Genomic DNA, 16,794 nt, shown 5'->3' with positions numbered 1-16,794 from the left:
CCAGCGGCTCCAGCATTGTCTGGTTGCCTGGCAACTGTTAGCGTGGCGTGGTTGCTAGGACTGTGTGTAGTGGGGGGAGATGTTCTGATTTCAAGCTGAATTGAGGCAGTCAGTAGGGAGAAGCCCCCCTTTTCCCATCCACACACAGGACTCCATTGAACAATAGAGCTCTGCCTGCGAGCCTGAGGCTAGTCAGACAGGCCCTTGTCCAGGGTCACACTTTCCTCATCCTACATTTCTCCCTGACAAATTAACTTAGAGCCAACAGTGCCACTGGGAGCTCCGATGGCGTGTCCATCGCTGGAGTCTCCTTAGAATTTACATCTGTGCAAGGTATATTTGTAGCATGCCTCCACGCCGTTGCTCTCCACCAGGAGTGTCGCGCCCAGCACAGCTGGTTCTGCAGCACCAGCTGCAGGATCTGAACCCCCGCGTGAGGAACGTGAGACAGCAGCCACATGGAGAAGCAGCCAGCTGAACAATGGGCAGCCACAAGGTGGAATTTCCATCGCAAGACCTTCACAGCAGGTGGCAATGTTGATCGTATCCCTGTCAAACGTGGGCTCCCAGCTACAGGAGGGTTTTTTTTTGCAGAGGAAAGCACAGGCTAATTAAAAACTGTCCACAGGGGTAACAAGAACAGTTTTTTATTAATATTTTGTAATACCATATATAATGCAATTGCATATCTTTGGCGAAAATAAATCTTATAAACATTTTATCAACAGAGGTTAGCATACAAAATGAAACCAGAAAAAAAACAAAAAACAAGGTGTGTCGTCCAATAGACGCGGCAGACTACTGATACTGGATTGGCAGCTTTGTCAAATGCAACATAATGTTTACACCCATCACACCCAAAAGCAACTGCAACAGAAGTCTGAGAGGAATAAATATTTAACAGCCATCAGTGATGAAGCAACTGCAATCTGTGATTGACCAGTCAGACCCTTAATGTCTTCCGGTAGCTCGACCGGTGTCAACATTTTGTTTGCAAGTGCTACTGGGGATAGGGGGAGAAAAATGAGTGGGAGTTCCCTCTACGGGTCTCAGTAGAACCGCTCCGCGCAGTTAAACCATGTCTGGAAAGCGTTTGGTAGCAGCGACCTGCGTCCAGGCTGCTCCAGGCGTCACCGGGAGGTTTCAGAAGCCAAGAATACAACCTGGGAACGCAAGATACGATTGGCAGTGTGGTTCCACGCCGGCTGACGAGATCAGGGGCGATTCCTGGCTTCTTGACTACTTTACATCTACACATAAACATAAAAACAAAGGAAATAAAATGGATCAAGTCCTTTCCGTAAAGCACGGCACGCGTCTGTCTCTGTGCTGTACGTTTATTTTGGCAACGAAAAGGGTTTCAGGCTTCAATGTTCATTTACTGTTGCTGATAAAGCAAAGAAAACATCATTGTAAAATTTAAAGAAATAATATCCTCTAAATATATCGTCAATTACCTCATCACTATAACATAGTGAAAGAAAACACAGGTATTGCTGTAAAATAAAACCAAAAACATCTTTAAAAAAAAAAAAAAAGGAGCTCACAGATGGAGGAAAAATGTAGCCATTTCTCTGAAATGACCAGTATTTGACAGTATTTATTAATCTTATAAATTAATGTCATAAATAAAATGATTAATGAACAATCAATGTGCTCATTTTTTCACAGCTAAATAAAACCAGTGTAAGTGACAGTTCCCACGCTAAAGCCACACAAATGAAAGCAAAGACCGGTCGGGTCGCCGCTCGTGAGTCCGCTCCCATTTCCTGTTCAGATGATTTCCAAAAGTAGGACACTGCTGCTCAAAATCTCAGCGACACGGTGGAAATGGGGGGGTTGCATTAACGTTGGCCGTTCAGGTTTTAGTAGTGGCACAAGAAATGGTTTGGCACCGGCCAGGCTTGCTATCTAACACAATCGGGTTATTTGTGCGCTGACTCATTTTAAAGGTTATTTTCCGCCGTGTCCTCGTGTGCTTTTAATGCTACCATGTACTGTACGACGAGACGTAGCGCCTTTATGTAGCTCAGGATGAAAATCCTGGTCTTTTAACACCAGAGCCTCCTGATTTCCTGTAGTCGACTGACACTAAACGCTCCATTTCGTGGTGTGAGAGAAGAGCACGCACTTCCTTATTTTGTCGTAAGCGGAGGAGGACACAGCGCTAGCAGCCGGGGCCGAGGGGCGGAACCCCGCCGGCCTCTTGCTCGCGCGTGTTAGCACCAAAAGAATACGCTTGTGCATTAATTTGGCCAGAGGATCACATGACGGGCACAGGGTTCAAGTCAAAGTACAGTGGAGCTCAACCCGTGGCGTTAAAACGCAGCCGTAGTTTATCCCGACGCGCAGCGAGGCGTCTGGTCGCGCTCGGAGGAGCAGCGCCACCGACGATCACCTGCGGGCACGCGCTCCACGGCTGGCGACGCGCGGCAGATGTTCACTTTGCATAGGCTGCGTCACAGCGTCGCCGAACATGTGAACGCGTGTTCCGTGCCGCCGAGTGCACCACAACGGTTAAATGGGGTCAGCGGGATGAGAGGGGGATTTTTTTTCTCTCTCTCTCTCTTTTTTTGGCTGCACCGTTGAGCAAAGCTTGCAACTAAATTTGGCAGTGGTAGACGAATACTATTTCAACATGTCGCCCAACCTGACAGGCGTTCAGGACCCGGGCGTGACAGACGTGACGCAATGATTACACGAGCACATTCACACCGCGTCTTCCAGGCTGGGAAACCAAAAAGGTCCTTTTTGCCTCCCTCGTCCAAGAGGTTCCCCGCTTCGAAACGGTGGCTTTCTCTTTTTTTTCCCCCGCTATCGCAAAAACAAAAAAAAAAAAAAAGAGGAGAGACCGAGAACAGCAGGAGGTTAGAATCCGTCTGATACAAACATGCACTCTTTCGTGTCATAAATAGGTTTAACTTGGAAGAGGATACAGGTCTGAGAAGGAAGCATGCAGTCCTTGAAGTCCGAAAACGTTCAGCTGTCCCCCCCCGTTCTGTCTTTCAGAGGAAAACTTTTTGATTCACAATCTTCTAATCCAACAGAAGGTGGTTTTGGATAGGCTTCGTGATGGTTCGCCGTCGCCCAGACACCCCGAAGTTCCGAACGTCTCTATATGGCTTTGTTCTCCTGTGTGAGCGATACTATTGCCATTTGTTTTTGTTGGACAGGGACATCCCGGAACAAAAAAAAATAGCTTGAAATGGTCAATGAACGATCAGATGAGGAGAAGGAGGCACACTGGGAAACGAGATCAGGGGTCAGAGGTCAGGGTTCACAGGGTCCGGAGTCTGATAGGAAAAAAAAACCAAAACCAAAACTTCATTTCCTGTTAAATTTTGTGCTCTTGACAGTATGTTTGGTGCCCTCTGTGCAGCTGCGTATGCCTGCGAGGTGCAGCAGGGAGCCGGCGGCTTCCTTCAGCTCCTCGTCCACCTCCGGCTTGACCTCTCGCCGTGACCTCTTATTGATGGGCCACTTAATGGCAGGCGGACGTTGGGAAGTCTCGTGGAGGCCTCTCTCTTCCCAGAGGTCAGAGTCCTCGTCGCTGTGGAAGCCCTCGCTGCCAGCACGGCGGGACTGCCCGCCGTTGCAGCCTCCTTCGTCCAGGGAGGACAGGGACGAGGAGGAGGAGCGGGAGGAGCAGCGCTGCAAGGCCACACTGCTGTAGTTGTGGTCCTGCTTCGGATCGCTGCTCACCAGGACTGAATCTGGCCGAGAGAGGTCCAGCGGACCGTCAGAATTGCCTGAGGTGGACGAGAGAGAACAATAAAAAAAAAAAAAAACATACAGAATGAGGTTTGACTGGCTGTAAATTAGCTTTATCGACACATGAAATTAGTTCATTGCAATGGAGAGAGGCTGAGTTTAGCAGGAACAACAGCAGGCTCTATCAACTCTGCCTGCCAAAAAAATAAACCACCTGCCACGTAATAATCACTGCTAAACTCAGTCTGGATTATTTATTAGTTACTCTTTAGAGGCTAAATATTTAACTGGTTTTAAGGCTAAGGTGCGTTTCCAAAACTGCTCCTTTAACGTTTTTAAAGCAGCATCCACCAGGAAAACAAGTCAGGCTCATGTGACAAAGTGAAGCACACAAAATGAGATAAGTACTGAAGCAATGAGAGGATGGCGCAGGTGGAGGTGGCACACAGAGAGAAGAATGAGGGATGTCACTGCATGGAGATTCTCTTACATGGGTCAACGTGGTGCCCGGGGGCAGAGTTTAAGAGCATCATGGCAGTGGCAGCATCAATGTCAGACTCTGGAAGAGGAGAGAACATGCATGACGGTCAGTCCTAAGGTGTGAAAGCAATGGCGGCGTGGCGTCTGTGCTCGGACTGCGAGGGAGTCCTTCGGATCCACAGCAAGCCCGACAGCGTCGGTGTCAAATGAAATGGCTGCACGTTGGGCCCAAAACACAACAGGAGGATAAATCAAAGCCACCGTGCGTCTGATCTTTAAGAGCTGACGAATAAGAAAACTCTAAAAGCCTCGTGGCTCACTTCTGGCGCTCTAAATTATTAATGATTACAGAGAGTCTGAGTGCTTGACACGCAGCACCAGCAGAACCTCTGCCTGTCGTCAAGGTTACAAATCCGAGAGGCAGAGTGGGGAGCAGGAGGAGGCGGAGACGTCACCGGGAGCACTCAACATTATGGTGTACATGAGGCATCAATGATTGAGAGCAAACAAATCAAACCAAGAATTGGGGATAAAAGCACAGCGATGCCGACTGTACCGAGGCAACGTGATCGGAATACTGCAAACACACACGCGTACAGAGGACACAACGGCGCCGGCGGCGAGGCGAAGACGCGTCCAGCCTTACCTTTGAACGAGCAGCCTTGTAGAAAGAGATGACGAGGGGGTGAAGAGGCACTGCGCCGAAGAACAGACAAACGTGGCGGGTCAGAGTCGGTTTTAACCAAAGGAAACGCACCCGCGGCGTCGTGCGCGCGCCCTGACGTCCTTACCTGGGTGGGGAGGCAGGTGGTGTGGAGAAGGCATGTGCGGCGGGGAAGTGCTGCTTCTTCAGGGCTTGGATCAGGTTTGGGCGGTACTCGGGGTCAACGCACCAGAGAGAACCTTTCCCACTGGCCTGGAGGACAGAACAGAGTCAGCCGCTGTCCCACACGGCGCAACAGTGCAACAGTGCAGAAGCAGCACGGCGTGAAAAACAACAAAAACCGCTGTGTGCAGAGGTGCATAGTGCACAGAAGTGGATGGCAAGTGCCTATTAATAAACAGCACCTCTCCATTAGGTCACCAGCGGAGCGCTCAGGCTGAGAGCTCACTATCAGGTTTGCCGATTTTAATGGGACGCCAGAAACAGGTGACCTTTAGCCCTGCCGACGTAGATTACTCAGGCATTTTAAGATTTTTAACAATTTGCCAGCAGAAATAGGAAGAGACAGGGGGGCACGTGTAGCCGTTTGTGTGCTCTGAGCCTTAGTTGAGACTGTTAATTGACTTGAAGATGCAATTCAGCTATAATCACCTTTAAGTTGTAGAAACAGAGGCTGCGTGACTGAAGCGTGTTTACTGCTGCCACGGCAATACCTTGATTATGGTATTGAGGGGCGTTCGATTCTTGTCGGCGGTGTTCTCCCCGCTCAGTGGTTCACATATTACATGCTAAACATTTTAAAGATACGATGGAAATAAGTAATTTATATGATACCATTAGGAGGAGGACACTGAAAGTCCATCCAGTGGCTTTGCTTCCCCTGAAATGGTGCAAATTAAAAATGTAAACACCAGTTGTTTTTTTATAAAAACACTTGAAGTAGCTTTTATGGCTATTCTGAAAAAAAAAAAAAAAACAGAAGTTCTAAAAGCACGTGTGGGTTGAGGAAGAGACGAGCAGTTACGCGTCACTCAACTTGGTAGTTAAGTCATCCGGAAGTTTTAAATCCAGAATTCTTCTGTGACATTTGAGCCGTGGCCTCGGAATAATGACGAGGACATACTGTCGCAGGAATTAGCCTGGACGCTCCGGACGTCCATCGTCAATGTTCTGACTTCTCGTGAGAGTCACGAGAGCTGCTTTTCTCTGCACGGCTTGTTTGCATGGAAACAGTCGGCGTTGCATCAGTCATGTGACTGACGACCTCAGCGTAGCAGATCAAATTTATCGGGCCACTTCGGCTCGTTCGCGAATGCAAACGGCAGCGTTTTGATGAGCAAAACTGTTGAGAAATGCCTCAACGGGAATTCCTCAAGAGCCCAAACAAAGGGAGGAAGTGCTGCATGTGCTCCTCGGCAACCGTGTGAGGAGCGGCGGCGTCTGTTGGCGGTGTGTGTGGGAGTGTATTAACTGTCGCTTTATCTGATGGCGGGGTAATGCCCAGTCTGGGAGGAGAAGAGAGCGAAGGAGGGAGGAGAATAACCTTGACTCAGATTACCAACCCAGCCTGATGCAGGAAGAAGGAAACATCTCCATAGCAACCAAAACCACCAGCCAGTGTCATGTGACAATGGTGTCGAAGTTGGCTCCGTACAGAAGACAGACTCGTGCACACGCGCGCCGAGCTGCCTGCACCTCCCTGGCGTTTCTTGCCGGGGGGGGGTGGAGTTTGTGGCAATCAAATTCACACTCAATCCAGGTTAAAGAGCCTAATTAGGCATATTTTCAGAATTCAAAATCCTTTATGAGGGAATTTAGTCCCGAGTTCTCGTTAAAAAACGCATTTTTTAACGAGACGCGGCGGCGTGCTTCGTTTTCCTAAAGAGATTATCGTTCCTTCTCATTCCGTTCGATTTTAATTCTCAGGAACTAAAGAGTGCAGCTTGAGACAAAAACTAATATTCCAATACGCTGCGTAATAACACAGCTCACCCATCACAATCAATCTCCAGGGACCTACAACGTTCTGTTGCTCGAGCCTCACCTGAAGCATTTGTGCTCGCCGTGACGTGCTCGAGCGGCCTAAACGCCTGACGCGGCAGCTTTGCTTTCCCTCACAGTTTTACCACCGTGGGAAGCTTCGTTCTCTGGGTGCAAACAGCGGCGCTCCGGCAGATAAACAGTCATCGCCTTTCTGCTGTGTTTGCACTTCCTTTGAAGGAGTATCTGTGACCTTGACTAGATTCCACCCTTACCGCAGCGCATTCAGAGGACCTCGCCGGCGTGCCCACGGCCCAAACGCAGCCCCGCGGACCACGCCGCAGTATACCGCTAATGGTGTCGTGAACAAAAGTGCATGTGGAGATTGTGTCCCGTGTTCATTCGGGGAACAAACTGCCAACCTACTTTTCCCAAACTCCTGTCGACTTTCCGGAAGCATTTGTTTAGAGACAGGTTGTGGCGAACCGAGTTCTTCCAGCCGGTGGGGGCGTTGGAGAAGTAAGGGAAGTGCTCGAGGATCCAGCCGTAGATCTCTTTCACGGGCAAAGATTTGCTGGGCGACTGCTCGATGGCCATGTAGATGAGCAGAGAGAAGGAGAACGGGGGCTTCGACTTCAGCGAGTCCCTCTCCCTGCCTCTGGCGTGTGACGACGGCGAAGAGGAAGATGAGGCGCCCTGGCTTGACTTGTAGTCGCCTTCGATGTCAAAGAGGGGGCCGCCACTGGCTTGAGCTTCTGGACCCCCCAGAGTAAAGTTCTGAAGCAGGTTCTCGTGCAGCCAGTTGAGGTTGGTGAGCTCCTCGTCCTCGGTGCCTCCGGTACGATCCACGCTGGTCGCCAAGGGACTGGACGCACATTCAGCTTCCGGCAGCGTTCCCACGCCGCAGACGCCTCTGAGCCCTGTCCGCTCCTCCTGCATACCCGGAATTTCCGTTTTCTTGTCTGGTGACATCCCAATGATTGGACCCATTAAATCAAGGAGGTCTGGAGAGAGACAGAAAGAGAAGATGTCGGTGACGTGGGGCTGAAAACACAATTTCATCTGAATGAACTGGACGCATCTGAAATGAAAGCATTGGCCCGGTGTTTTGGATTCTCCCGGGAAGGGGGGGGTGCGGACTGCCTTTCATCGCACCGGCCGACCCTCTCACCGCCCCTCTGATTGAGGATGGCCACTTGACCACTTGAGAAAGCCGAGATCCTCTCAAGAACCCGGACCGATCTCATGGCTCCACTCCTCGACGCCCCCCCCATTTCAGAAAACACCCAGCGCCTCGTTAAGTGTTAACAAGTGTGCTTCCATCCAATGACCACGCCAATGTGCACAAGGACTCCATCTTAAAGACTAAATGGCTCTTACAGATTGATTGACATTGAGGAAGAATTAAGTCTGGTTTTCAACAACATCGGATTAAGCAGCACAAAGAGGGCGCAGACTAACCAGTTATTAGTCACTTAAGAGAAGAGAGAAATTCAATATCACCATGAGCCCTGTATTATTACAGGCACCCATCCAAGTGCCCTAAATAGGACAATGACCTTTACTTTTGCATCGTCTCACACAATATATCGCCCACATCTGATAGTTTTGGTTTTAGTTGAACCTGGTGAGTAACAATTGACCACAAATGCCTTAAAGACGTTCTGCTCGGTGAAGCTTCTGCTCATTGGTTCACAGCAAGCTTCGCTGTATGTCCTGATATCACCATGACAACCCAGCCACCCCTTCAATTAGAGCAATCCCATAAGAAAGATGTATGAGCTACAGTAATAATTCAAGAAGTAATCTGTGATGGCAACCTGACCCACGGATGGATATCAGCTGCCCCCCGACTGGGGTGGTCTGGTTGCCGACACAGATGAGAGCGTGGCAGGTAAGCGTGCACGGAGAGTGGCGAGATGGGATGTCTTTTCCTTTCTGCAATAAGATTAGAAGTGGGTCAACCTGGAGAATGAAGTACAGAGGAGGAGACAGGAGAAGGACCACACACGCACGCAAACACACAATTTGTCAGAGCCAGACGCTCGCCTCTTAATGGCGTGATAAACACGGCGCAGACAGATCCGACTGTGATTAGTTTGATGCTTTATCAGCCCGAATCTCCCGTGTTGACGCCGCATCCTCTCAGCCTGCACAGGTCACTCCAAAACTGGCCACTTTTGTCACCATCATTTACATCTTTGTCCAACTCAAACCTCTGCAAACGTGATCCCCAAAGCGGCGAGTGAGCAAAAGACAAAAGGAAAAGAGTTTCTGGAGGGGGGGGGGGGGGGGGGGGGGCAGTAAGCAATGCAAGTTATCGTCAGTCTAGGATGAATAACAGCTCAGAGGCAAAGTGGAGCGATCAGTTCTGTCAGCCGGCGAGAGAAGTGCCCATTTGTATTAAAAGAAACTCTCTTCTCAGGAGACCCAAATACAAAAAGATGTCCCTCGGCATGACAGGTTCCTATAATAAAGCAGGAGCAGGCAGAGTGCAGTCAGACAAGCATGCAAAGCACATCTCTGCAAAAAAAAAAAAAATCACACAAATCAAGGGGTGTGTGTGTGTGTAAATGATAGACAATGTACCCAGTCCGACAAAACCACCAGATTTTACCCAAAGTCTGGTGTAAAAAGAGTCGCGCTCTGTGCGTTTACAGGCCGTCTGAGGCTTAAGGTCGTTTGTTGCATCAGCAAAGCAACATCAACGACCTGTAAACACAATCAGCGCGTCGCCCGGACCGTCGTGACCAACCGTGCGCCCGCTTGGAGGAAGGGACGGTTCTCAAAAAGATGTTCTGCATCCAGAACAGCTGGAAGTTTTGTACCTTTGTACCTGTTTATAATCGCATGATGGTAGCGTCGGCTACTCTTATGACGCTAAATAAAGGTTGGCGGGGGTGCAGTGCATCATGGGACGTGGGGTAAAGGGCCACCCCGGGGGACGTGGGGTAAAGGGCCACCCTGGGGGACGTGGGGTAAAGGGCCACCCTGGGGGACGTGGGGTAAAGGGCCACCCTGGGGGACGTGGGGTAAAGGGCCACCCTGGCCCGCTGACTGCAGCCTGTACTTGAAAATCCACCAAGGCTGCATCGGTCGGCGCTGACCCGACGGCTCATCTGCAAGTTAAAATAGCCACAGTGCGCCGCCACCCTCATCATATTCATGTGCAAAAAGGCAGGCGGTAACAGCAGGTGCCCAGCCACATAACCCCCCCCACCCACCCACCCCTCAAACTACTCTTTTATCCCGTTAAGCACTTATCCTATTCAAACGCGCACAAAGACGTGTTCAGATCGCTTAAAGAGGAAAATCAAGCCATCGTTGTGTGTGTGTGTGTGTTTTGTTTTTTTTACATATGCGTCAGAATGTAAAGGAGATAACCGCATCATCAAAGCGAGAAGGTGCAGGTTTGGAGATGGCTTCTGGTAGCGAATCTCATGATAGGCACTCAGTTGCCACGGCAGCCAATGCTGTAAGGGAAGCGATTGTGCTCATGTCTGTGCATGAAGAGAGAGCTAATGTGGGGAGATCAATACAGGCGGAAAATGCTGAGGCCAGCAGTCTGCCGCTGTTCTCCACAGACCTGGCTGACAAAAAGCTGTGGGAAAGGCCACAGGCAACCTGGGCACCCCTGAATACGCCACCAAGTAATGACTTTATGTCTCCACGTATCGTCCGTTTTAGGAACTGAATGAGAGCTTTACGTTGATGGGGGATTTCTCCATATGTATGACGTGTAACTGCCCTCCTTTCAGGAATGTAAATGTGCTACACCCTCTCTTTCCATGGGATAAACCAGTTGACACAAACCAGTTACACCTCTGTACACAAAGGTGTGTCGCAAAGGCCCACAGCAAAGGCTGTAATTTGAAACTCTTAACTGATATTTAGATGAGTACCCAGCTGGGCCGGAGCTGCAATCTCCATGAGGCAGAGTTGGTGGTTGGGAGTGAGGCTGGACAGGAGCGTTAAAAAGATAACCAACCCTCCTCCGACCCCCGTCCTGCATACACAACCATGCATTTAATAAGACAAAATCTAGACGCACGAGATTGGGTGAAAGCAAGAGGAAGAGTGTTACAACTGGCCCCACACTCGGCTCGTACAAAGGAGCAGTTGTTTTTGCTCGAGCCATGTTTCAAAAGTGTTCAGTATTCACCTCACAGCTTCAAACACAAGACCAGGAGGGAAGGAAACACCTCCTGCCTGTTGAGGAAGTTCATTTTTAAAAAACAAACGCAGACTTACGCTGTTCGGAGAGCAGGCCTGCTGCACGCCGAGCCCAGAGAGAGAGAGGAACTCTACTTATAGCAAGCTGACAATAAAATAATCCGAACCTAATCATTCCGACGATACGATCAGTAAACACTTGAGGGGAAGACGAGATTACAAAACAATGGAGAATGCTTTCTGGGGTTACAGACAGTTACTTGAGTCCACAAACGCTGCAGTTGGACCGTCAACAGAGGTGAGGCCTATATGTGCAACCCCCAACCACCACTGAAACCTTATCTCTTCAGTCATGTGGCTGGGTTCAGCATACAAACACCACCAGACAAACACACAAGCTTATAGACTTAAAACAGCAGCTATTGCCACATCTGTCGCTATTAGCCCAAATACAATAATGACGTTGTTGTGTGTGGGTAGAAAGAGCATATGTAGGAATATTATATACAAGGTATCAAGATGTCACGTGTGAACTTTGCAGCATGAGCTAATAAGCTAAGTCAGGCTCTACATGAGAGGAGAAGATGGCAGGGTCAGCTAGCTTCATGTTTTAGCTTGCCTGGACTCATGATGTAAATCCGCAGCTCGTCGTTACCCGAGCTGACGTTGACCTGCGGACGCTGAGTCCTGGAGGTCCAGCCATCCAGTCTATCCTGCAGGAATATTGGGATCCCCCCACCCCCAGGAACGTTTTAAAATCCAGACATGATAGGTGAGGTCAAAATTATTATCTAGTTCTTGCCAGAACTAGGCAGGATTTATGCAACGTGCTAAACGAGCACCATTTAATTTAGGGTGACCTATTCAGGCATGCGTCAGCATGTGTCAGGAATGATGCAACCCCCCCTCCCAGGACAGTTTTGGGGGTTATGAATGAGCAAGAAGGAGGACGGGGCCCCCCCCAATGAAGAGGCAGTGCACGACCTTAGTAGCCGATCAGGAATTACAATAACTAAGGCGGTCGGAGGGGGGCCAAAAACAACAAAGAGTTGTGGTTATTGGGGGGGGAGGGTGTCTTGAACTCTCCAGATACGCCCTGACATGAATCCAAATAATATTGAAAACAACACGTAAATGTCAGGAGGGTGGAGCACGTGGGTGCAAACGTGGGTGTTTACAGACAAGATGACTGGGGATGTCCCCCCACCCACCAAAGGAAGGGTGTGGGTGGAAGCTGCTGACTAAACCTGTGGCTTCAGTAATTCAAACCCTCACCAGTCACCTGTATGACCCAGACAGGTGTACAGCATGTCACAGCCACAGGACGCCTATTAGTGACTGACTTCACCTGTTTACCAGCCTACCAGTGAAACATTACCCGCACATGTGCCCAGCTGTGTTACTAAACAGTTAGTTGTCAGGTGGAAGCTGCCATTAACCAGGTAGGTATGTCGCTCCGACCCATTTAGCCAAACCTGAACCATTTCGCCTTCGCACCGTGTTAAGCAATCGCTGTGGTTTCCACCACACGGTCAGCTTTCGTAACCAAATTAAACACAGTCGCTAATGTGTCTACGAGTGCATAGTGCAGTTCAGAGAACCCAGCCTTTCATTTGCTCTGGGTCAGAGTACACGAGGCCGCGATAAGACAGATTACACGCCAACGCCAGCGTTTGGGAGCAGGTTCTAAGCCACTCTTGCTTAGACAACTTCACATGGTTCCATGTAAATGTAATCACGCTCTGCGTTAACGCAATCAGACAGGACAAAAGTGCTCCATAGGTGTGTGCTGTGATTTAGGAATTGACTGACTGCTTCATTGTTATCATACATCCTCTGAGAAACATCTTCCTGTTCCATCAACTCCACAATACAATGAGCGCTTCTCAGGGGACCCAAATCTGCATAGAAATGGAGGTTGGCCTTCACACAATCTGCTCTTCTACACGACACGTCGCTCTTAGTGGTGGGATAGAAACATGGAGCATTAGACTGCAGCATATAACCAAGTATCACCATGTGGGGGGGGGGGGGGGGATTGGGGGGTAAATAAAGAGGAAATACGCGTTGTTCGATGTCATCTATTAAAACCCTTTCAAAAAGCAGGTCATCGCCTTCAGGGTTTACAGACACAATATATGGTGAACCAAATATCAAGTGACTCAGTGGTTTACGTCCCCCCCCCCGCCCCGTCATTATCGAGCTATGAAAAGCAATTTCTTGGAAACATAAGATGAAACCAAAAATACAACAATCTGTCTCTGATTTCAGCCGTAGTTCTCCTTTCACGGGACCTACATTCATTTAAACCCTTGAGTAAAGTTACATTTACTTTACATTCACTCCAAACCATTAATGTACTTCAACATAAAGTCCAGACCCGTCATCTCAGGCTGGCATTTACATCAGCGATATGTACATCACCGGGTTACAACAACCCTTATTTATAGTCGTGAATGTCAGGAAAGTTAGCAGAGCCTCTCATCTATTCTGGGAGGCCAACGTGCTCACCCGTCAGAGGCTTTTCTATGTACAATCGTGCACAGTCGCCAACATGCTACCAACAACGTAAATACAACAGATGGTTTGACCTACATCACGACCAGCGAGGTTCTGAATAATGGCAGATTAACATCTGTTTCTTTTCCTTCTGGCCCCTTAAGCAGCTCCATCCTCTCTGTTTATCACTTTTATCACAAGAAAGTAGCATCACCGACACCGGCACAGATCCACAAAGGAGAAACTACACATCACCTTTGTCAAAATATGCATTAAAAGGGGTCCACACAATGGTTATCAGACGGATTTTCAGATGCCGGCTCAACAGCCAAAACATGAGGAATTCCACAGGAAAGATGGAATATTCAAAGTGATGAGGAGGGATCTGATATCGCGAATATAACACAATATGTGCTAATTGTGTGCATTGTGCCATCGCAAACTTTGATAAGGTGAATATATATAAAACGAAGGGACAAAGAAATGCGGCTTGACCATGACGTGCGTCTAAAATGAACTAATGTCACAGTATAGTGGACGAGATAGACAAAGAATGACTCACAATCAAAGGTCCAATCGAATCACGCACCGAGCGTCCGCAAAAGACCGTTTAGAACTTAAATTAGGATAAATGTGAAGAGTTAAATCGCCACCGACTCGCGGATTCAGCAGCACAATGAGTAACACAAAGTTAAACGTAATGACGTGGACCATTGCACAACGCTTCCCGACACGGATATATTGTGGAGTAACTTAGCACGGGGTGGTTAAATCTACGTTTTCGCCGGGGAAATCCACCGGGTTTCGGTACCACCGACACCGGCTCACGCCGCACTAAACCAGGGGGAAAGTAGCGTTAGCAGCTGCTCGCTGGGTCACCGGAGGTAAATCCAGTGCTAGCGTTAGCATAACATTTTAACTCCCAGCGGCACTTTATTACAAATGTAGTTTCGCGTACCGGGCGACAACCTCTCGTCGGGGCTCGGGGCGTCCTCTCTACTTTCAAAGCCTAAAGTTCGACGACTAAAAGGCCGTGGCGTGAGCGGCGGTCCGCTGGCCACATGCGGGCGCTGGATCTGCCACGCTGCCTCTAAGCAAAGTCACTTGACCGCATTTACTTTTAGCCTGTTCCGAACGCAGCCCACGTTCGACAACGTTTAAAGGCCACAAAATAGCGGGTGTTGGGGGCGCTGGAAGAGGTAAGAAGTGGAAGAATACTCACAATCATGCATGCGTGCCCCGGTGCGGTGTGTTTAAAGACACGTCTGCGCGCAGTTTATTCCGATGTCTGTCTAGCACAATGTCAGAGATCAGAGCAGCAGCTGCTTCCTCCATACACGCAGCGCGCAGCAGCTCGCACAGCGCACGCTACCAAACCCATTGCCGTCGCCATGGCAACAGGGCCACTTCAGCCAATCAAAACCCCTCCCCTCCTATCTCCCCTGGCAACTGCCGCAGCGCCGGAGCTGCGCGAGCGCGCACGCCACCCTATTTTGCGTCGCGCGGCGCGTTTTTACTCCCCCCTCCCCACAGCTGCTTTAGCTAACGTCGAACCGATTAACGTGGCTGACAGTCAACTTTTCTGTCGGTTTCTTTAATGTCCCTTGATAAAGGCGCGGGTTATGGATTGATTGACGCGTGTGGCCGAGATCGAGGCGGTATTTGGGATACACAAACACCTCGGGGCGTGTCACTACACCCAGCCTCGTGACGACGGTGCACCCCGCGCGGGGCCCCTCCCAGGGAACCAACGGGTCTAACGTGATCTGTGCACATTTCCTGTTGCAGACACATGCGGGCTAATGCCAGGTGATGAAGAGGCAAAAGGAGCTGCTTGTGAGATCTATATGAAGCACTGCCTGTATACAGTGTTGCATTTACCTCGTGTGGGGCGTCAGTACAGCCAGCGAGTCACCTTTTCCCACAGACATTCGAGACCAGCCAACTGACTTCACACCAAACTGCAACTTTCACGCGTCGGTGATGCTTTGCTCGTTGCAGCCACTCCGTTTCAGTCGCATTCTCGAGTAGCTCTCTGTGGTCCCAACCGATAGCCTCTTTATTTGCTTTTACCTTGTGGGCCTGTGCCCAAATACCTGCCGTGTGTCTGTGCAGCAAACACTTCTGCCCTGGTATTCATACACACCCTTGTTTTTCTCATGTCAACTGGACCAACAGGCTTTTCCCCAGACCGAGACAGGGTGAACTGGACTAGCTTTATAGTCATGTTTTACAACTTAATATACTGTAACTTACAATTAACCCTATGTTGTCGAAAGGAGAAAGAACATCAGTGAATTTAAATATGCAACAAAGAAGTGGACGACCTAGTTTTTCCTGTTTTTCCCTTGGTTGATGATGATGATGGTGGTGATAGAGGGCCAGAGAGGACAACAAGATGGATCGCTGGCATACGCTTGATTGAGGTTGCCTTGAAGAGACATACGCATTAGTCAGCGAGCCTGTGACGGTGCTAATCTGATTGTGAAACTGTTAGGCTAAAACAACGTGCCCTACAGACAACCATCAGGATGATACCCGAGCATTTCCTGGCCCATATAGCTCGCTGCCCTCGCTAATGGGACGGTCTTTTGGAAAGAGTAGCATTGTGTCACGACGGTAACAAAAAAAAACCACTGTGGGCATTTAGTTAACGAAGATACGAATGATTTCAGTAAACGGATCGCAGCACATCAGAGGGCACTGAGGTGAAGAGAAATCGGGCTGCAGGTGATGAGAGGAGCTTATATAAGGCAGTAAAAGTGCTCCAGATGAAGAGATGAGCAATGGAAGGGAGCCGGTCCGAAGGCCGGGGACCAGAGGAGTGAGGGTCTTAGCAGCCGGCCTATGGTGGCATATAATGGTCAGGAGGCCCGCTGCTTTAATGGTCTATAAATCTGTGTGGACTGACTGGTCTGATGCTGCCCCAGTGAGACCCTCTCATGCAGAAAATGAATCAGCCCGTTTTTACGAAGCTCTCGCCCTCCCCTGCTGCCAGCGCGATGATAAGAGCCGCTGCACACGAGCGCCACTCCATTTCTGCAGGTCTGGAGCTCATAAAACTCTCTATTAGTGACAACCCTTGTTTGTGCACCTCTCCTCATTCGATCTGTACTCTTGGTTTCACTCGCCTTTCTTATTTTGGTCCTGCAGAGGAAAAAAGGTGGATTTTCGCATCATGAAATGTGCATCAGGATCCTGTGTTGAGACCTGATTAACATCCTGACCCTTTAGACAAAAAAGGAGAAACCAAATGCTAAAGAAATAATTATTTGTCTGCATTTTCT

At 49.3% G+C, this 16,794-nt stretch overlaps 1 protein-coding gene across 5 annotated transcripts; it reads right to left on the bottom strand.

The window, feature by feature from the left end:
* Positions 1-631: 631 nt before the first annotated feature.
* Positions 632-14,971, bottom strand: foxn2a (forkhead box N2a). Of its 5 annotated transcripts, none has more exons than XM_057046613.1 (6): positions 14,730-14,971; positions 7,262-7,839; positions 4,983-5,107; positions 4,838-4,887; positions 4,202-4,270; positions 632-3,749 (listed from the first exon to the last, which is right to left on the bottom strand). In XM_057046613.1, the coding sequence occupies exons 1-6, from the start codon at positions 14,737-14,739 to the stop codon at positions 3,325-3,327; spliced, it is 1,257 nt and encodes a 418-aa protein (XP_056902593.1). In that variant the 5' UTR covers positions 14,740-14,971; the 3' UTR covers positions 632-3,324. The 5 variants fall into 5 exon arrangements, with proteins under 5 accessions (XP_056902593.1, XP_056902594.1, XP_056902595.1 ...); XM_057046614.1 differs by lacking the exon at positions 14,730-14,971 and adding an exon at positions 14,466-14,631; XM_057046615.1 differs by lacking the exon at positions 14,730-14,971 and adding an exon at positions 14,070-14,387.
* Between the last annotated feature and the right edge of the window lie 1,823 nt (positions 14,972-16,794).

This window comes from Takifugu flavidus, chromosome 11 (genome assembly GCF_003711565.1).
Source record: "Takifugu flavidus isolate HTHZ2018 chromosome 11, ASM371156v2, whole genome shotgun sequence".
Taxonomy (NCBI): domain Eukaryota; kingdom Metazoa; phylum Chordata; class Actinopteri; order Tetraodontiformes; family Tetraodontidae; genus Takifugu; species Takifugu flavidus.
This window is presented reverse-complemented; position numbering and strand designations above follow the sequence as displayed.

Coding starts and splice junctions, on each gene's coding strand:
- foxn2a (XM_057046611.1), bottom strand. CDS start 11,183: ATGATTAGGTTCGGATTATTTTATTGTCAGCTTGCTATAAGTAGAGTT. Junction 5,108..7,261: donor TCGACAGGAGTTTGGGAAAA/GTAGGTTGGCAG, acceptor TCTGTCCTCCAG/GCCAGTGGGAAAGGTTCTCT. Junction 3,750..4,201: donor CGGGCACCACGTTGACCCAT/GTAAGAGAATCT, acceptor CGTCCACCTCAG/GCAATTCTGACGGTCCGCTG.